The sequence below is a fragment of the Natrix helvetica genome (genome assembly GCF_964273705.1).
Source record: "Natrix helvetica genome assembly, chromosome: 5".
Taxonomy (NCBI): Eukaryota; Metazoa; Chordata; class Lepidosauria; order Squamata; family Natricidae; genus Natrix; species Natrix helvetica.
The window spans coordinates 119,082,614-119,104,587 of record NC_138551.1 but is presented as its reverse complement, the minus strand read 5'-3'; the positions used below and the strand labels follow the sequence as shown (position 1 = coordinate 119,104,587).

The 21,974-nt window shown below is 47.0% G+C and overlaps 1 protein-coding gene across 1 annotated transcript; it reads right to left on the bottom strand.

The window, feature by feature from the left end:
• Window positions 1–1,971: 1,971 nt before the first annotated feature.
• On the bottom strand, window positions 1,972–21,641 carry LOC309393719 (vomeronasal type-2 receptor 26-like; the record flags this gene model as incomplete). Its single annotated transcript, XM_081956214.1, has 6 exons — window positions 1,972–2,882; window positions 3,180–3,306; window positions 3,893–4,105; window positions 9,859–10,653; window positions 20,676–20,964; window positions 21,415–21,641. The coding sequence occupies 6 exons, from the start codon at window positions 21,639–21,641 to the stop codon at window positions 1,972–1,974; spliced, it is 2,562 nt and encodes an 853-aa protein (XP_081812340.1).
• Between the last annotated feature and the right edge of the window lie 333 nt (window positions 21,642–21,974).

Here is a 21,974-nt window from a genome sequence, read left to right as displayed (position 1 = left end):
TCTGTGTTTCTTTTGCCACAGGACAAATTGCAGCAACCATCACATTGTTGACCAGGGCTGAATGTCTGACATCGTCTTCCATCAATGATGGTGATGTTGGGATCGATGGATTCCGGTATGGAGGTTCCACAGTGATGGAGGCCTCCTCATCTTCAGCTGGTGATTCTGGTGACACTTGCAACACCTTCAACGCAGAGGCCAAATCATACATGGACCCCAAGGATGACCAAAGTCATTTTCAAGGGTCTCCAAGGAACTTTGGTGGGCTCTTGCTGGATGGCCGCACCAGTTGCTGGACTTGCTCAGATGTGACACCCAACTGTGAGGCAACATCGGTGGTGAGAGAAGACCGGATGATGCCACAGGATCCCTCTCGTCTTTCTGGGGCAGAGCTAGTTCACCCCCTGTGATGCACCCTGGAGAAGCTCATGAGCAGAAACTGAATGGACTAGCTCTCTTCGGCAGTGAAGAAATTACTATGTACTGACATTGTAGACTCCTGGCTAAATATACCTTTGCCAAATGCTAAACTTTATTTTTTAATAAATTCAACTTTTGATGAACAAATTAAATAGATTATTGTTGATTAGCCATTATGCCATATCAAGAAACAGAATATTAAATACAAAGTATTAACAACACTGTATATGAAAATTGAATAAAAGAAACAAATAAAGAATAAGAAAAACATAAATCACATTTCTGTATCATCCTACAATTTATTGCAATCAGACCAACCTATGCAGATGTCAAATGAATGTTTGGTTCCAATAAATGTTTAATTCTGAATGCACAGAAAATGATTTAACCCAAGTATCCCAATAGTTTGTTTGTCTAATGTGCAGTCCAAGAATCTGATCTCTCTCTCTTTCTTATGCAGTTGACATTCAATATTCCAGATTGTTGGTGAAGCAATCTTTTTATTTTTTTATTTTTATTTTTTGTTTTTATTTATTTCTGTCTCACCTAGTTACACGAGAGATAAGGAGACCACAGCTCCTAATAGAATTTGTCAGCTGCATAATCCTAGAGAGCTTTATTTGAAATTCTGCATCTTCCAACACAGAGAACTTGGGGACTCTATCAGGTTCATCCAGGACTTCATGGGGGAGGAAACGGCTGCTCTGGTGTGCATCCCTGTGACTTGGCTGGGACCGGAGGGGGCGATTCTGCTCACGGAGCTCAGCCTGGACGGTTTCTGGGTTTGGCACCAGCTGAGACTCCAGGGGAGGAGAGGGGAGGGGAGGAGGGATGCTTGAGGGGCATTCAGGGCCCTTGTCCCACAGATGGCCAGATGAGAGAGGCTATTTCTTCAGTTGGGCACCAGGAGGCGTCAGTGAGGGCTGCTGTTCTTGCACCAGACTCCCTGCCTGACCTCCGGGGCTCTGGGACTAGGCAGGTGGAGGAGTCCTCTGGGCTTATGGTGCTGGGGGGCTCCAGGCAGCCATCCCCAGGTGGGAGGTCAGAGGCAGCTCAGGAGTTTATGGCCCCCAAAGCAGCCCTGGGCCCAAATCATCCAGGACCAACTCCTAGCAATGGTAAAAGGAGTCTTTAACTTGCAACTGTTTCTCTATTGACCACTGGAAGTTATAATGGCACTGAGAAAATTGATTTATGACCATTTTTTTTCTCTTATGACCATTGAAGCATCCCCATGGTCACATGATCAAAAGTTGGATGCTTGGCAACTGGCATGCACTTATGATGGTTGCAGAGTCCCTGGGTCATGTGATCACCTTTTCTGACCTTCTGAAAAACAAAGACAGTGGGGAAGGAAGATGTCCCTGAATGACTTTCAAGATTTATTGAGCTGGAAGGGAAGGGAGTTACACTCATTCAACCATTTCCCATTTCCAAACATGTTGATATGATTTTATTTGACTCTTGTATACTATTTAAGTGGAAATAATTAATGTGTTCTTTCAAAGAAAAGGAAATTTTACAATTCTTTCAATATTATGGTGTTATATCTCATGTTTTTATATTTGTTCTGGCTGTAAGTTGCTCCTTTGTGTTCAGGTCTGGCCTCAGAAGGATAATGTAGCACTTGGGGATGAAGATGCAGCCCAGCAGACCAGCACTGGAGGCCAGAATGGAGAAGGCCTGAACAGCCACCATGTATTTCCCTTTGGTGCTCAGGTAGGTGGGCACAAAAGTCACCCAGACGCTGCAGAAGACCAGCATGCTGAAGGTGATCAGCTTGGCTTCATTGAAGGCCCCAGGCAGATTCCTGGCCAGGAAAGCCACTATGAAGCAGATGGCAGCCAGGAAGCCCATGTAGCTGAGGGTGACGTAGAACATGACAACAGCCCCTTCGTTGCATTGCAGGATGATCTCTCCAGGCTGGGAGTGGAGGTCAGAGTCAGGGAATGGGGGAGAAACTCCCAGCCAGATGGAGCAGATGATAATTTGTACAGCAGAAGAAGAAAGGATGATGGAGTTGGCCAAGCTCTTCCCCAGCCATCTCTTCATCCGATTTCCTGGTTTTGTGGCCAGGAAAGCCAGCACCACCGTGATGGTTTTGGCCAAGAGAGAAGAAATGGCAACTGAGAAGATGATGCTGAAAACCGTTTGTCGGAGAAGGCAGGTGGCTTTCCTGGGTTGACCAATGAAGAGAGAAGGAGACAAGAAGCAAAGCAGGAGGGAGACCAGGAGGATATAGGAGAGATCCCGATTGTTGGCTTTGACAATGGGAGTTTCTCCATATTTAATGAAGATAATTAAAACAAGGCCTGTGGTTAGGAAGAAGAATAGGGCAAAAGAGACCAGGATGATGCCCAGATGTTCTTCATAAGACAGGAAGGTTATAACTTTGGGGATACATTGGATTCTGTCCTCATTTGGATATTTGTCATCCAGACACTTGGTGCATTTTCCTGCATCTGAGAAAAAAAAACATACTCCCTTACTATTCTCTCCTTTTATCTTTCAGGAAATACCTTATTTGGACAACAAGTGATACCAGGAGATATTGTCTAGGACACATTTATTAGTACCTCTTGTGAGAGATGGTAAAAAGTATAAGACTTTTTTTAAAAATCAATTTTTGTTTAATCGTCTATGAAAGTGAGAGAAGAATTGGGACCCGAATAATTTCCTGTGTGATGTTGAGAACCAAACTTTAATATTTAATGTATGTAATGAATCAGTTCCACTTCCTTTCCTCCAGTGTCACCCACCTTCCTGAGTGGAGAAGGTCCCCTCCGGACAAGGAACGCAGTCATAACAGCAAACTGGCTCTCCTTCTCGAGCCCTCTTGACAAATCCAGGATGACAATTTTCCACACATCTGGACTGAGGCAGAGACTGAATAGAAAAACAAGGAATGCCAAAGAAAAGATGTTAGGACTCTCCGTCCATGGAAAATGGAGGGAGAAATGGATGGAGACAAGTAGCCTCTGATCTTCACTGAGGTAAATATGAAATCTCTGACTACTTCTAAACAGATGCAGGAGGTAGAACAACTGGCAGATTCTTCATTTAGTTCCTTCCTTTTCCTTTTGCAATTTAACATTGCAATAAGGTACTTTTCTACTTAATAGTCTAGAGGGATGGAATTGAAAAAAAAGATTTAAGTATGATGATATATTCATGTTAAAACCGAGAATAAAGTTTACTATAAAAATTTTAGGAAACTTTTATTCCATTACATTTTTTTAAAGGTAGAATAAAACTGTGATGAAGAAAGAAACCTCTGACAAGTAAGATCTTGAAATATTTCCATAAAACATGTCAAAGCCCCTTCATTTAGGTCCTGTCTGTTGTAGAACTTCCATTAGATGATACCAACTGGCATGGAAGGCCAACCATGCTGGAGACTATAGGCTTTGCCCACTTGAAATGGGACCTCAGGCTTTGGGAAATAGAGAAAAGACACCAAAATTTCTCTCACCTTATTGAGCAACTTTAGCTGTGAAAGAGCATCTTGATTGATAGAAAGTCTCTGTCTTCTAAAATACACTAGAATTTCATTCCTGGGACCCTCCTTGGGGAGAACCAAGAAGCCGTCAATGGTCAGATCTGCTTTTATCTCTCCATTTTGGTCCAAGTACAGTTTCATCTCAGAAATATTCCAAAATTCATTCTTCTCCAGAAAGGGATGAAACTAGAATGGGAACATCAAGGAATTTGAAAAACAGAAAACTTTGTTTGTTATCCCACATTGAATCTTTCTCCTACAATTGTCTCATCTCCAAATATGGTTAAATAGGATACAAATAATCTTCATAAGTGAATGAAAAAGTTTGAGAAAAATTTATCAAGATATAGAGAAAATATAATAGACACCGTTGGTCGATTATAGGGAACATTTTAGAGCAGATAACAAATAAAATGAACAGAGAAAAAAAAAGGTTATTCATAAACTCTTTGAAAACAACAGATTGATTCCCAGAAATCATGGGTTGATCAAGAAGAAATCTGTCAGGCTAATCTTCTCCCTTGTAATCCTGATGGAAAACACCTCCAGATCAGAGGTGGGTTCCTACCTGTTTGGACCAGTTTGGCTGAAACGGTAGTAACCTGGTGGCCTGGGTTGCTGGAACCAGAGTCAACCCAGGCTGGCCACACCCCTGAACCGGTTCTCTCGGCCATATTGTTTTTGGCTTCTGTGCATGCGCAGAGCAACCGGCAGTAGCAGTAGCCAGAACCCACCCCTGGCTCGATCCCACTTAGGAGCCTCAGTTTACTCGTGAGCCCCATTGGCCTTTCTCCCTGCCTCTCCCGGCCAATGTTGCTCATGAGTAAACTGCAGCTAGGATCTCCTGCGTGTTGCACACCCAAAAATGACATGGAGGCATGGGTGAAAGCTGGGAGGGGGGTGCAACACACAGGGTGGGATCTTCTCAGCCCTGCTGTTGCAGTAGCTGCCTGGGCGAGCCACTCCCCACCTCCCCAGACCAGTCCCGGAGCTCGCGACAGACTGAGGCCGCAGCCGCCACCTGCTTCTTTGTCCACCCAGCCGGTGGGAGCCACAGCAATGCCGGTCATGGCTGAGAGCTTTCTTTGCCAGCTGGCAGCCGAAATGTTCTCCCTCTTAAAAGCCTCCAGTGATGGAGCTTTCGGATCCAAGCACACTTTAACCAACCAACCAACCAACCAACCAACCAACCAACCAACCAACCAACCGGGGCTTAGTTTGGAAACAGAAGAAGAAAGAACCGGTGAGTGTCTGTGCCCAGGCGTGGGCAATGTTTGGGGGGGAGGCTGGGGGGTGAGCCGGAGGGTAGGAGGTCTCTGAGCAAATGCTGGACAAGAAGGCGGTGAATGACCTCTCTTTCCAGTCACAGGTGAGTGGCTGCATCCAGCCGGGGGATCAGAGGGGGCAGCTGAGCAAGCGCTGGGCAAGCAGGCAGGAGGGAGACCTCGGAGGCTCATTGTCAACTCAGCTTTGTGTCCAGTTGGCTTCAGTTGCATAACCATTGGTTGGCTTAACGGTCGGGCACGGGGAGTTGGGGGATGCCGCTGGGCAGGAGCGGTTTGGCTCAGTTGTTCACCGGGCGGCAAAGCGGACTGACTCAAAAAGGATGAAGGGGATCTTCGGTGGAGCCGGTCGAGGGAGCAACCCCTGGCTTATTGACTCTTATAGAGTTGATGGGCCTTGTCTTGGGGTGGGGGTGGGCCCAAATTGCACCCCACTGCAGGGGTGTCTCAGCCGTTGTGTGCAGGGAGAAACCTTGCACAGTAAAGAAAACCTTCTCATGAGTGTGACGTAATTAACAATTTCTCAAACTCTTGGGAAGTTTTTCTTTACTGTGCAAGGTTTTTCCCTGCACACAATGGCTGAGCAATGCTCACAATGAGGTGCAATTTGGGGGTGGCGGGTGGGGCGTGGGATGGGCTGGGCCAGGCCACAAGATGCACATCTTACTGGAGACTGGCAGCTCTGGATCTTGTGGTTTTTGGGGGGGTTTCTTTTAAAAAATGACTCTGGAGAGGAGCTGAAAACCTCCGAGGTTGCTTTGGGAGAAGGAAGACAGCATCCCCCCTCCCCCCCTCCCTGGGTGCCTGCAGCCTTGGAGCAACTCTGGGTCCTTCCACACTAAAGAAAATCTTCTGGGAGTGAGAAGTTGTTCATTGCCTTCGCTGTGCAAGGGCCGGGAGTTGCTGCAGGCTCCAAGGCTGCAGGTGCCCAGGGAGGGGGGAATGCTGCCCATCTGCCTGCCCCCTCCAGAAGCAACCTGGTGTTTTTTTGGGGGGGGACCCCAGAGCACCCTGGGAAAGGACTTTGGTGATCGGCCTGCTGCTAAAAGCAAACAATGAGGCGAGGCACAGAGATGGTTGGAAGAAGGAGGGAGGGAGGGAAGGAGGGAGGGAGGGAGGAAGGGAGAGAGAGAGAGTGTATGTAATGGCAGGTTTCATCCACATTAGTTTTTATTTCAGGTGGATCTCCTAGCTTTGGAAGGAGGAAAGGAAGGGACACAAAGAGAAAGAAAGAAAGAGGGTGAAAGGGAGAGAAAGAAAAAGAAGGGAGAAACAAGAAAGAAAAGAAAAAAGAAAGAAAAGATAAAGAAAGAAAGAAAGAAAGAAAGAAAGAAAGAAAGAAAGAAAGAAAGAAAGAAAGAGAGGGAGGGAGGGAGGGAAAAGAAAGTGAATAAGATATAGATGGGTGGATGGATGTATATATACATACATGGAGGGAGGGAGAGAGAGAGAGAAAAAAGAAGAGAAAGGAAGGCTCCAGAAGACTCTTTGAAACAGCACAGCAATCTAGGATTGGAAGGTCTCTCCGAGGTCATCTAGTCCAATCCCCTGCTCCAGCAGGAGACCTTATATCCTCTGGATTATTTTGGTGCCTCCAACACAGAGGAAAATTGCCAGAAAAGGAGAAGGAGTTTAGAAGGACAAGGCTGCCATGCAGAGGAAGGCACAGATAGTCTTTAACTTATGACAATTGAGCCCAACATTTTGGTTGCTAAGCAAGAATGTTGTTAAGTGAGTTTTGCCACATTTTACTCAATCCATGACATCTCCTGGCTCTAACAGTCATGTGCAGGCTAGGGAAGAGCATCTGCAGGCCTGTGTAATGTTCTAATGTGCAGAAGTGATAGTTAAATGTGTGCCAGAAAGTGAACTCTGGGTGTGTTTTTCCAAACGCAATAAATGAGGTTGAATGTGTATAGTTTTAGAAGAGCTGTGTGTGTGTGTGTGTGTGTGTGTGTGTGTACATACAGTATATATAGTAGATAATGTATCTTTTTGTGTGCCTATACAGACACTAAACTATGTAATATGTATGTACACATATGGCATTTATACATAGGATTCAATTGTGTATTTTGGATGTTCAATAGTAGTAAATAAATAGACAGGGAAATTGTATCTTGTTGACGCAAGGAGAGTCCAGGCAAGGTACCCCTTGATGTGAGTGATGTCAAGTTGGCCACACTCACCCAATCACATGACCACCAAGCCACACTCACCCAATCACATGACCACCAAGCCACGCCCACCCAATCACATGACCACCAAGCCATGCCCACCCAGTCACAAGACCACCAAGCCTCACCCACAGAACCACTAGTAAAAAGATTTGAATGCCACCACTGGATACAACCCTCTTCCAATAACTGAGTCCTGTTACACAAGAGTGTAAGATCCACTCACTCTTATTCCAGAGTGTCAGACGTGGAAAAAGTGAATTCAGTTAAAAGAGAGGAGGTTTTAACTGAATGAGAGAAAAAATATGATAAAAGGATGAGCTGTTTTAGAGCTGAGCCAGTAAAGCAGAGAAGTTCAGTCTCCTCTTCATGGATCGTCTGAGAGCAAAGACGGAGCAGCCATCAGTCAGAGAAGCTTGAACTGGGATTCCTGCAGAGAGGAGGGGTTGGGCTAGATGGTCTCAGGGTTTCCTCCTAATTTATAAAGGTTGTCATGCCACAACATGTACCATATTTTTCGGAGTATAAGATGCACCGGAGTATAAGACGCACCTAGGTTTTGAAGGGGCAATTTTTTTAAAAAAACTAGGTAGGTAGGTAGAGAGAGAGAAAGAGAAAGAAATACAGTAGGTAGGTAGGGAGAGAGAGAGAGAGTAGTTAGGTAGGGAGGTAGTAAAGTAGAAGAAAATATGGATTAAAATATAAGAATGAAGAAGTGGAATAAAAGGGACAGTTAGAATCTTGCTTAAAGGGACAGGGAAATGTCATCAGCCTTCAACCACAACATGTTCCAGCAAACGTCCCCATGTCAAAAGTCCAAAACCACAAGGTTCAATTAAAGTTCGGTAATGGCACGTAGTCCATACCTGTAACAAAAGGAGAAGTAAGACCCCCATCTCCTTATAAGGCTTTCTCCTCAAGGTAACCAATAAGAAATGAGTTAAGTGTTTCCGTGTTACACTGTCTTTGAGAATGTATAAGAATGCGTGCTTCGATAATAAACGGGGTTCAGAAATTCACAACGTTAGTCATGGGCTAACTTTTCTGAACCTGGCTGCCAAATAAATTTTTCCTGTATCCTGTGAAGTCTAATGCCTGTCATTTTCTGCAACAGTAGGGAGATAGATAAAGGGATAAAGAGAGAGAGAAATGAAGAGAGATATAGAGATAGAGAAGTACATTAGGTAGGTAGAGTGATAGAGAGAGAGAAATAAAAAGAGATAGAGAGTGAAATACAGTAGGTAGGTAGGGAGAGAGAGAGAGTAGGTAGGTAGGTAGATGTTTCCAGATGTATTTATCCATGTGCTGGAGAAGGAAATCGCTGACAATCTGCAGCATCAAAGACTTTGTTTCTGCTGGCAAAGCACTTGATCAATGTAATTCTCAACAACCAGTTAAAGAGCTTTCCAAGAGGGGAAAAAAAGTTTTTACACTCTGCAAACCTCCCCCCAAAAGCCTGTTTTTGTGAAAATGCCCGCCCTTTAAAAAGTCATAAATAGCCTTGGGGGGGCTTGCAGAGTGCTCCTGGGGGGGGGGCAAAAATAAGCAAAAAATGGGCCGTTTTTTGAAAAAACAAGCCTGTTTTTTGTCAAAACAATTGCATGGATAGCCTTATAGAGGCTTATAGAGGGTTGCTGGGGGTTGGGAGGGGGCATACATGGTCCATTTTTTGCTCCTTACTGCCCTCCCCAGCCCCCAGGAGCTCTCTGAAAGCCTCCATAAGGGTATGCACGGCCATTTTGGTGAAGGGGCGGGGCTGCGGGAGGCAAAAATGCTGTATTCGATTTTCAGCCTCTTTTTTGAGGGAAAAAAGTGCATCTTATATTCTGAAAAATATGGTAACTATTGTGCTGTTGTTGCTCTAGCCCCACCTAGTGGCCGGGGGCAGATAAGCCTCACTATAAGGTCTGAAGCCAGACTCCGTTTTCTGTCAGCCTTTGGAGAAGACGGAAGCAGCCATTGTGACCGAGACCCCTGGTCATCCGGAGACGGCCTCCGTCCCTTACACGGAGCATCTCTGGAGAGGTTCCAGCTGCTTCTTTCCTGGCAGTTAGTTAATGCTGCCTATCTCGTCTTTCTATTTGATTTCCACTCTTTGCATCTCCTCAGTTTCACCTGCCCTCTTCTCCCAATAAAGCATCCAGATCCACGCCAGGCTCCCTTTCACTGGAGGAGAATAGGGGGGCTTAGCTGCCTCTCCAGCTGCACACAGACCCACCTGCAATGGGGATGGAAGAAAGGTGGAATTCCACCAGGCTGATCACAAACCCACAAATACAGGAATTTATTTGAAAAAGAATACAGCATTTTCCAATTAGCAGTACTAAATATAAAAATGCCATGGTATCCACTCTTTGGAACCATTAATTCCCTGGGTAATTAAATTGGCCAGATCTGTTGAGATGGTTCCCCTCCTTCTCCTCTGGATTCCTCCTCCAAAGCATCTAAGATTAATGGATCCATATCGGGACCCCCATACCTGCCATGGCTGCAGCCTTGGAGACCCCAAGATCTTTTCTCCCTCCTTCCTTCCCCTCCTCGATCTGGAGGAATAGGCAGCATTCATGGCCTGGGCCAGAGTCTTCGTGTGACTGTAATGGTGGTAGACACTTTGGATCCTTTCTCTTTTCCAGTTCCACTGGGTCTTTAGTGGGGCTTTCTGGGTGCATCTTCTGCGGCCTTTGACAGAAAAGACATTCTTTGAAAGAGAACAATGAAAATAATGATCTTGAAACTTTTTTTCCACAAAGAAATAGGGTTTAAAGGCATCATCCATTGGCCTTTCTTTCAAAATATAACTAAAGTTCCAAATACTATGGATGTATTTGAGAAGTCTGCGCTTGTTTATTTCATACCCTGCAGAATTTGTGAGGATCCAGACTTTCCTCTCAATGGGTCCTGGGAGACGCATAAGTGTTAAATGGAAAGGAAGAATTCTGTCCCAAATGAATTCAAGTTCTATGAAGTGAACAAAGACGTTGACTTGTCTCCACTTAGAGAGGGAATCCCTGAGGTATGCAGTATATCCACTTTTTGAGAACAGTTGTGATATAACCACACAAATTCCACTCCTGACAAGCACAGGAGGAAAAGTCCTCATGAAATTCTCTCCCTTTTCTGTGTCTGAAGCAAAGAGGCCAATCAGGGTCCATCTGAAGTGGAGGAGCAGCTGGACAATTGCTGGGTTCTGGATTCCTTCTTTGGGGAGAATGTGGTGGAAAAAGGGGAATTTGCTTTTATCACTCAGAGCCTCTGAAGCTTCTACATGATTGATCTGAAAAAGGAATTGAAAGGATTAGAGCCGTGATGGGGAACCTGTGGCATGAAGAGCGTCCTCTCCCGGCACGCCAGCCGCCCCAGCCCAGCTCCACTAGCATCCACATGCAGGCTCACCTCCTGCAGGCCAGCTGGTTTTGGGGCCTTTGTGGAGGGTCAGGGTGGGGGACGCCTGAGTATGTAGTGGGGAGGGACTCACATTGTGCAGGAAACTCCGGTGGGCTGGAAGTGAGTGTGAATGACACCCCCCCCTCAGTGCTTCCTGGCTCAGTTGGAGGCTTCCTTCAGCCTTCAAACAGTTGCAGGGGTTTTATTTTTTATTTTTTGCTTCCAGGTTGGTGCAGGAGGCTTTCCAGGGCCAAAATGGGGTGCAGAAAGCACAGGGTTTTTTTTTTTCCATTTTGGCCCTGGAAAGCCTCCTGCACCAACCTGGAAGCAAAAAAATAAATCCCCTGCAACTGTTTGAAGGCTGAAGGAAGCCTCCAACTGAGCCAGGAAGCCCTGGAGAGCCAGTCCATTCATACTCACTTCCAGCCCACCAGAGTTTTCTGCCCCTGGGAGAAATGGAAACCTGTCCTGTGGAGCCCACTGCCACTTGGGCGGAGGAGGACGACCCCACGAAGAAGAAGAGGAGGAGGAGAATGGCGAGGCTTTGCAGGAGCCGGCAGGGAGCAGGTCAGGTGGGGCTGGCTGGCTGGCTGGGGAGGGGGCAATCCTGGTGCTTAGGTGGCAGCAGCCTGAATGCCCCAACTGTGCTGGGGAGGAAATAAGAGGCCCTGCGTGAATGGGGATGAAAGTACACAAACACACACACTGCCTCCCTGCTCAGGTGTCAGCCACACCAGTTTGGGTGCCCTGGCTGAAGCACGCTTTCTCTGACACACACACACACACACACACACACACAGAGAGAGAGAGACAGACTTAGATTACTCTCTTACCCTTCCTGTCTCTGTCTGGCCCCATTTGCATGCTCAGCTGTTGCCCACACCATTGGCAGCAGTTTGGGTGCCTTGGTTGAAGTATGCTTTCTCTGCCAAACACACTTGGATTGCCTGTCTCTGTCTGGCTCCATTTGCTGCTGGCTCATATTTACGTGGTTGTCCACTAGGACTCTAAGATCCTTTTCACAGTTACTACTGTTGAGCAAGGTACCACCTATACTGTACCTGTGCATTTCGTTTTTGTTGCCAAAATGTAGAACCTTACTCTCTTCACGATTGAATTTCATTTTATTAGACAGTGCCCAATGTTCAAGTTTGTCAAGATCCTTCTGTATCTTTAGCCTATCTTCTGGAGTGTTGGCTAATCCTGCCAGCTTGGTGTCATCTGCAAATTTAATGAGTTCTCCATTTATTCCCTCATCCAAATCATTGATGAAGCTCTTGAAGAGTACTCGGCCCAAAACAGCCTTGGGATACTCCACTGCATCCCTCCCTCCATGTAGATGCAGTTCCATTGAGGACTACACGTTGAGTGCGGTTGGTCAGCCAGTCAATCCATCTGGTGGTGGTCATGGGCACACTGGTATCCTTAAATTCTGAGCTCTTAGGAAAGTATCCCCTCCTTGTGGGTTGCAAACAGCTGTTTCCAGTGGGGAAAAAAGGACAAAGCAATTGGGGAAATAGTTTCCTTTGCTATATTTCCAGTCTGAATTAGACCATGGCAGGGGCCCTACAGAAGAGATCTTTCAAGGATCATTATGTATTCATAGAAAAGCAACTAACTTAGCTCTGCTCCAAAATGCTAAAGCTGTTGCACATAAAAAACAGAGGAACTCTGATCAACTACCAGAGCCATCATTTTGACAGTTTTGCTGTCCTGTAGTCTGTCGCCATGAAATGCAAGCATGGAATTAACTGAGCCTGGTTTGTCCTCAGTCTTTTCAGTGGCCACAAACTACTAGCAAAAGTGGCATTTGATCACAAGGCAAAGAATGTTTCTCCTTTTGCATTGGAGCATCCAAGAAGGGACAGGAAAGACAAAGAAAAAGACGGAAAGAGGAGAAGAGAGCAAGGAAGCAAAAAGAAGGAAAGAGAGGAAGAATGAATGAAGAGCGAAGGAAAAAGAAAGGAAGGAAGGAGGTTATAATGAGAGAGGGTGAGGGTATGAGGTAAATCCTGCCTTAGCACGATCACCAACAGCCCTGTTACCTTTTACCATCTCCTTGTCCCATCCTCCTGTCCTCTCCTGGTGGTCTTCCATCCTATCATTGAGGATGCTTTGGTTACAAAGCTAGGTCTCATAAGGAGAGGGGGTGGGCCTCCCTCTGACCCACATACTTTGGCCTCATGCACACACCATGGGCACCCAAGGAGAGTGAGCACATCAGCAGTGGGAGCTGGCCGTGCCCACCATGGCCTCCAAAGTCAACCACAATGGGGCCCTCATTGAAATTGAGTTTGACACCCCTGGACTAACAGATGACCTGAGTGCTGCATGTGTTGCTCTCAAACTTACAATGTATGAGTCAAGATTAGAAAAAAGATCAGCTTGCATTCAACAGCAAAAGTCACATTAATCAAAAGCATGCCAAATGCAAATGTTTACCTTTCAATAAAAAGTTGTTTGTATCATTGAAAGCGCTGTTATTGTGGGGGGGGGGGGGTTCAGAGAAAAGACGTTAATCATGTATGAGTTGTTTTTCTAAACTAAAACCTCATTATTCAGGTTAAATTGCCATTTTGGCACTTCGAGATAAATAAGTGGGTTTTGGGTTGCAGTTTGGGCATTCGGTCGCTAAAAGGTTTGCCATCACTGCATTAGAGCATACACAGAGTGCAACCTAATTCAGCTTTTGTTAAATTGCTGTTGAGAGAAGCTCCATTGTAACCTAAGGTGCCAACTACATAGATAAAACTTCTAGGCGAATTGCCAAGCTTAGCCTAGCAAAGTAACTTCTTGTGAAAAGTAAAATGTTGATTCTGCCAAGTAGCCTTGCTTGTACCTTAAAATGTGTGTTCAGCATTCCCCAGCAAAGCTCTGAGTTATACGCCAGAAAATGTATTTCTTTTCCCTTCTAAAGTCTGTTGTTTTCAGAGCACTAAAATCATGAAATCCGTGTGATCTCAAATTACGTTTCTATAGCAGTGACGTTCTGTGCAATCTGTGTGAGCTGTAAGATGTTTGGAAAAGTTTTTGGCACATGCCTGTTTTTCTCTCTCTGCCTGCTCTGTTAAGGTGGGAGACAAAAAGGTCATCGAGTCTTTTGCTTTCTGCAGAAATAAAACCTGATAATCCATAGCTTCGTCTTCAGAGTTTCACTGGACTTATCAGATTCTGAGCTGCATTCAAAAACCTTGCACAATGAAGAATGCTGTGTTATATTTGGGGTCAGATCAAGTCCACAATATTAGATTTTAATAAATCCAATCTTGTTCTCATGAAAGCATTAGAATAATTTGGTAATTAGACATTGTTTAAAATATTAAAGACAAAATATTAGCAAGATTGTATTTTAAAAGTGGAAAATAATAAATAAATTTAAAAACTATAAACAATGTAAATCTTATTACTGTATCACACTCCTACAATTTATTGCAATTAGATTAACATGTGCAAATGCCAACTGAAGTATTCTATTCCAATAAAGGGCCTACTATAATTTTTGAGGATTGGTGCATATCAGTCAGTGGTGGGTTTCAAAATTTTTTAGAACCTATTCTGTAGTGTGGCCTGTTTGTGGGAGTGGCTCGGTGGTCATGTGACTGGGTGGGCGTGGCCAACTTGAAAAATGTGGTGAAACTCAGTTAACAACGCTCTTGTTTAGCAACCAAAATTTTGGGCTCAATTGTGGTCATAAGTTCTCCTTCCTCCCCTCCCTCCTGTTTCCTTCTTTCTCTTTCTCTCTCTTTCTCTTTCTGTCTATCTCTGTCTCTTTCTCTGTGTACCTCTTTGTCTCTCTCTTCCTCCCTCCCTCCCTCTCTGTCTCTCTAAGTCAGTGATGGCGAATCTTTTTTTGCTCCCGTGCCATAAGTGAGGGGAGCGTAGGGGGTCGAGTGCGGGCGTGCCGCACCCATAATGCAACGCGCGACCCCCCCAGTTCGCATGCATGCAGAATGCACGAACCCCCCCCATTTTTACATGATTTTTTTGCCCTCCCCAGGCTCCAGGGGCTTTATTGCAGCCTGGGGAGGGCAAAAAGAGCCTCCGCCGACACCCCGGAGGCCCTACGGAAGTTTCAGGGACTGTCCGGAGTCTTCCCTGAAGCCTTCAAAGCGCTTAAAACCACCCTCCGAGCAAATCGGAAGTGACTTCCGGGTTGCTCGGAGGGTCGTTTTAAGCGCTCCTGAGGTGTCAGGGAAGCCTCGGACGGTCCCTGAAGCCTTCAGAGCACTTAAAAAGACCCTCCGAGCAAACCGGAAGTGACCTCCGAAGCCTCGGACGGTCCCTGAAGCCTTTGGAGCGCTTAAAACGACCCTCCGAGCAAACCGGAAGTGACTTCCGGTTTGCTTGGAGGGTGGTTTTAAGCGCTCCGCAGGCGTCAGGGAAGTCTTGGACGGTCCCTGAAGCCTTCGGAACGCTTAAAACCACCCTCCGAGCAAACCAGAAGTGACTTCCGGTTTGCTCGGAGGGTGGTTTTAAGTATTCCGAAGGCTTCAGGGACGGTCCCTGAAGCCTCTGGGGGGGGGGGCGGAGGAGGCTCTTTTCGCCCTCCCCAGGCTCCTATAAAGCCTCTGGAGCCTGGGGAAGGCGAAAAATAGCTTTTAAAAATGGTGAACTCAGCCTCGCGTGCCCTGACAAATGGCTCCGCGTGCCACTTGTGGCACGCGTGCCATAGGTTCGCCATGACGGCTCTAAGTCATTCTCTCTCTGTGTCTGTCTTCCTGTCTGTCTGTCTGTCTCTCTCTCTGTATCTCTCTATCTCTCTCCCCTCCCTTCTTTTCTCTCTGTCACTGTCTGTGTGTATGTGTGTGTATCTTTCTGTCTGTCTGTCTATCTCTCACTCACTCACACACTTAATCACTCACTCTCTCTGTGTATCTCTTTCTGTGTGTCTCTCTCTCTAACTGTCTGTCTCTCCATCCCTCCCTCCCCCTCTCTCTGTATCTGTCTCTCTCTCTCTGATTCCCTCCCTCCCTCCCTCCCTCCCTCTCTCTCTCTCTCTCTCACACACACACACACACATATACTGTGGTCACCTTGTTGAGTGTTCCTATTACATTTGAAACACTCAACAACTGGCCTGCATTTATGGTTTTTTGCAGCATTCTGCAGTCATGGGACCAAAATATATGATTAAAAGTACCTGGCGGTGGGATTTTTCCCTGGAGGTTCCACAGGGGACGCGGGGGGCACCCTTGCAGGGAAGAGCAGAGGAGTTTGGGGAATATCTGCAGGACAAAGTCGCTCAGATCCGGAGCGGATGGGCCCCCTCCAGTGGACCGGACGAGCCGTCAACAGTGAGTCTTGTGAGAACATTCTGGGAGGAGTTTGAATCTGTTGCCCCCGAGGATTTGGACAGGTTGCGTGGACGGCTGCGACCCACCACATGTTCAATGGACCCGTGCCCCTCCTGGTTGGTACTGGCATCCTGGGAGGTGACACGAGGCTGGCTTCTGGGCCTGGTGAACGCCTCATTGGGTGAGGGATCCTTACCAACTGCCTTGAAAGAGGCGGTGGTGAGGCCCTTACTCAAGAGGCCTTCACTTGACCCAACGGAGCTAGCTAATTATTGTCCAGTCTCCAACCTTCCCTTTCTAGCGAAGGTTGTTGAGAATGTGGTGGCACAGCAATTTCCGCGACACCTTGATGAATCCGAATATCTAGACCCACGCCAGTCCGGCTTCCGACCCGGGCACAGCACAGAGACAGTCTTGGTCGCGTTGGTTGATGATCTCTGGAGGGCCAGAGATAGAGGTTGTTCCTCTATCCTGGTCCTATTAGACCTCTCAGCGGCTTTTGATACCATCGACCATGGTATCCTATTGCGCCGGCTGGAGGGGATGGGAGTCGGAGGCACCGTTTTACGGTGGTTCGGCTCCTACCTCTCCGACCGGACGCAATGTGTGTTGACGGGGGGGCAGAGGTCGACCCTGAGGCCACTCACTTGTGGGGTGCCGCAGGGGTCGGTCCTCTTGCCCCTCCTGTTCAACGCATATGTGAAGCCACTGGGGGAGATCATCCGTGGTTTTGGGGTTGAATATCACCTGTACGCTGATGATACTCAGCTGTACATCTCAACCCCAAACCACCCCAATGAGGCTGTCGAAGTGATTTCCCGATGTTTGGAAGCCGTCGGGGTCTGGATGGGGGACAACAGACTCAAACTCAACCCCTCCAAGACTGAGTGGCTGTGGCTACCGGCACCTCGGTTCAGCCAGCTGACTCCATCGCTGGCCATAGGGGGCGAACAATTGCCCCCTGTGGAACGGGCGCGCAATTTGGGCGTCCTCCTAGATGCCCGGCTGTCAATGGACGACCATGTGGCAGCCGTGGCAAGGGGGCCGTTCCAACAGGTTCGCCTGGTGCGCCAATTGCGCCCCCTTCTGGACCGGGATGCCCTACGCACGGTCACTCATGCACTGGTGACGTCTCGCCTGGACTACTGCAATGCTCTCTATATGGGGCTTCCCTTGGGACGCGCCCGAAGACTGCAGCTAGTCCAGAACGCAGCCACGCGGGCTGTCATGGGGAGTACTAGGTACTCCCACGTAACACCACTCCTGCGCGTGCTGCACTGGCTGCCTGTGGTTTTTCGGGTGCGTTTCAAGGTTTTGATCACCATCTTTAAAGCGTTCCATGGCACAGGACCTAGCTACCTGCGGGATCGCATCTCTCCACACACATCCCTGCGGCCAATTCGCTCTCACAGGGAGGGCCTTCTCCTGGTGCCGTCCACTAGGCAATGCCAACGGGCGGCGCCAAGGAGTAGGGCCTTCTCTGTGATGGGCCCAACCCTCTGGAATGACCTCCCCCCCCCGACATTAGAACCACCACCGACTTCCGCTCCTTCCGACAAAAATTGAAGACACACCTGTTCCGATTGGCTGGCCTGGCATAATCATAACTGCTACCTCCTGGCAAACATATTTCTTAACTGGTTTTTTAGGGGAATTGTTTTTTAAATTTAATCTTATGGGAGATTTGTTGGGGTTTTAAATTATTTACTCAGCTGTACAGTTCTTCAAACCTTTTTTATCCTCCTTCGTATTTATTTATCTATTTAATAATTTTAATTGTTTAATTTTATAGTTATTTATATGTTGTATTTCTGATATGGACTGTACACCACCCCGAGTCCCTTTTGGGAGAGGGGGCGGTCTATAAGCGCTCAGTAAATAAATAAAATAAATAAGAACATCCCAAGACCGATGCCACCACATCTGCCCTCTTCGTGGAGAAGCTCTCTTTGGCAGGTCCTCTTCAGAAGGACAAGCCCCCCCTGATCTCCCTCCTGTTCTTCATCTTCCTGCCCCCATGGATTGGCTCCGGAGTCATCGCCGGCAGCACAGAATCTCGCCAGTTCCCTGCCATCAGTCCTGCAGTTCAGGTCAGTGGCTTTGATCCCACTCTCTCCCCACCTGGTTCTTCTTTTTATGCGCTTCCTGAAAGGTAGCAGCTAGTGGCCCAAAAGATGCCATGGAAAACATCTCGCACAATTACACCCCCAGAGTCTTTCGGAGGGAAGCCTCTGCACAAGCCCAGGTGAATGAGAACAAGTTCCCACTGTTACGAAGGCTCTGGGATGAGGGACGGAATCTTTGCTGTGGGACAGTAAAGCCCTATCCGCCAGAGGCAGCAGGACCAAAGCCCCTCTCCCAACTGGCCCTTCCTCCCTCTGAGGGTGAGGGACCTGGCTGCCCCGCTGCATCTGGAGCCTCATCCCGGAGCCTTCGTGATGGTGAAAACTTGTTCTCAATTGCCCGGGCTTGTGCAGAGGCTTCCCTCCAAGATTCTCAGGGGCTGTAATTGTGTGGGTGTGTGCACGCGCCTATGTTTTCCATGGCATGGTGTCGCGGCTGTCTTTTGCGCCACTAGCGGCTACCTTTCAGGAATCGCATAAAAAGAGGAACCAGGAGGGGAGAGAGTATGAACAAAGCCACTGGCCTGAACTGCAGGACCAATGGCAGGGAGCTGTCGAGGCTCTGCGCTGCCGGCGATGACTCCGTAGCCCATCCGCAGGGGCAGAAAGACGAAGAATGGGAGGGGGACCAGGGGCCCTCATCCTTTTGAAGAGGACCTGCCAAAGAGGGCCTGTTTCTGAAGAGGACAGGTGTGGTGGCATCCATCTTGGGATGTTCTACAGAGTCCTCCAAGGAAAAATGCCGCTGCCAGGTACTTTTAAGTGGGAATGGCATTTTAAACAGGCGTCTGTCAAAGAGAAGAGGACAGTGCACACCACGTGGGCTTGTTCAACAGCCGAAGAAGGAACAAGAGGCAAGGATTCTGGTACGGGGCCTCTGGAAGAACGGGTACGGGAAGGCATGCTAAATATCACCAGCCGGTATGCCCGTACTGGTCAGTACCGGATGAAACCCAGTCCTGCTGCATATTTTAATGCTTCGATAGCCCAGATTCTTTGTGGCGGAATCTTTTTAACTTCTTCTCCAGTTGTACAAGAAATAGGGAGACCTCAATTCCTAATACAATTTGTCAGTAGTACAATCCAAGATTGGTCTTTAATTGAAGTTTTGTCTGTTCAAACAGCCACCACAATTTTCAGGGTCTGTCAGTTTCCATAGATTAAATGCCAATATCCACATTTTCTGATTTTACAGTGTTAATCAACATGTTCCAATAGGTATTTAGCATGCTAAGCATATGTACCTATAACAGAACTTATAACAAAATAAAAGTGTTGGAAAGGTACTTTGAGGTCTTCTAGTCCAATCCCCTGCTCTAGCAGGAGACCTTACACCAGGGGTCCTCAAACCTGGCCCACGGGGCCAGATACAGCCCACAAAAGCCATTAATCCAGGCCACGTGGGACCACGAGGCTGCCCCACCCAAATCACTCTGCCCATCCTCTGGCCCCCACCCACCGGCTGAGTGCAGGCCTTTCCTTTGCAAGCCCCATGGACTGAAACTACAAAGTAAGAAAAAAAGATTTTGGCCAGCAGAGTGCTTCTGGGGGCTGGGGAGGCCAAAAGGGGGATGCACAGAGGCCCCAGGAGGGGAAAATGCTGCCCTCTGCCTCAGCTTCTTATATCGGGCTAAGTGGAACGCAGAGCCATGTCGCCTGGCACGCACGGCCTTGCCCGTTGCTCTTCTGGGTTTCTGGTGCACATGTATATGTGACGATCAGCTGGCCTTTGTGCGCACAGCAATGCCAGGAACTGGAAGAGCTGGTCTTCTGCTTGCATACCAGCCAGCTGATCATCACCTGCGTGTGCACCGGAAACCGGAAGAGGAGCTGCCTGGTGCACATATGCGCAGTGGAATAAACATTGGGCAACTTCTCTTCCAGATTGCGTCTCTGACAAAAGCACTTGGTGCTGTAAAGGTTCACCATCAATGCTCAATTCCAAGGGTGGTTTTACCAAGGCTTTATAAAGTGATACCAGTACTTCACGTGATTTGGATTCTATCCTTCTGTTGATGCAGCCTAGGATTGAAATGGCTTTTTTTGGATGCTGCCACACATTGTTGGCTCACATTTGAGAGATTGTCCACTAAGATTCCAAGATCCCTCTCACAGTTCCTGCTATTGAGCAAGGTTTCACCAAATCTGTACCTGTACATTTGGTTTTTCTAGCCTCAGTGTAAGACTTTACTTTTCTCTACACTGAATTTCATTTTGTTAGATAGGCCCAGGGTTCAAGTCTATGTAGATCCATCTGGATCTTGAGCCTATCTTCTGGGCTGTTGGCTATTCCTGCCAGTTTAGTGTCATCTGTAAATGTGATGATTTCCCCATCTATCCCTCATCCAAATCATTCATGAAGATGTTGAAGAAGACTGGGCCTAAAATGGAAGCTTGGGGTTCCCCACTGCTTGTTTGCCTCCATGCAGATGTAGTTCCATTGAGGACCACCCACCACCACTCAGTTTTCCAGATGGAGAAAAACACAGACAGACCTGTGGGACTTTGTAGGTGCCTCCTAACGTTGACACCTGGACGGAGATGTCCCTTGTAGCTCCATCAAGGAGAGCCAGAAGGTTCTCCTTCTTTCCACAGCCGTAGTTGGGGACATTGGCTTCTCCAGTGGAGAGAATGTCCAGCAAGGCATCTGAAGTGCGGAAAGTGCTGAAATAGTTGGTATGGATGTTGTAGCCAAGTGTGAGATTGTGCAGGAGCTGGGATTTCTTGTTCACCACTTGAATGTTGAAAATAAACCGTAAGCCATTTTGAAAATCATAAACGTCCCTATGGTAAAAAAAAAAAAAAGAGGTGTTATTATAATGAACAGCAACAACAAATACTTTTTTTAAAAAAATATAATCCTCCAGAAGGCTACTGAGCCTTAAACCAACATTGATCCAAAACCAATGATCAATTATACAAATATGCAAATTGGCTGAGGTATGGCAACTACAACTGGTTCAACCACTACTTTAAATAAAAGTCATTATTCAGATGATAAATCAAGGATTGAACTGAGAGAGGAAAATAATCTTGAGTCCTTTCATCTTTTTTTTTAGACACCTTTTTGAGTCTCTTTCATAAAATCAGACAAAAGAGAGAACCCATGGAAATCAAAATCATTCAGGAAATTAGACATATCCTCCAATATAGGAATAAATGAAAAATAAAAACAGAAAAGAAGGAGAGTGTTAGAATGGAGGGAGTGCAACTCCATCACCCTGAATGACTTACAAATCACAGAAAACCAACTGAAGAGAAGGAGCCACATTGAAAAGCAACTTTACATGCAATCTTTCCGCTCCAGTGGTGACTATACCGATGAGATGGTCTCCTGGGCTGTAAAAGCTCTGTGGTTGTTTTCCATCCTGGTGCTCCAAACTCTGCGGGCATTTCATTCTCAGCTTCCCAGAGACTGGATGGGACAAAAGCAGCATCAGAAGCAGAAGCAGGAGGTCCATAATTCATGGGGTGAATCAATCAATCCCTTTCCTGTTTCTAAAGAATTAGAAGAAATCAAAGGACTCTCACAAGGTGGAATATGATCCAGTGTCTTTCCTGATTGAAACACAGAGAAACACTCAGCTTCACCTGGAATGGAGAGTGACGTATATTCAAAAGCACAGACCCTGCCTGTCCCAAAACACCATATTTCTCTGCCCAAAGTCTCCCCTGGAGGATTTGGCCAAAGAGCAGAGCTGACACTTTTATCATAATTCTCCCTCTCAAGAGGGATCCCTGGATAATTCAACCAGTTCTCGGACTCAAAGATTGTTGGGAAATTCTCTGGAGGG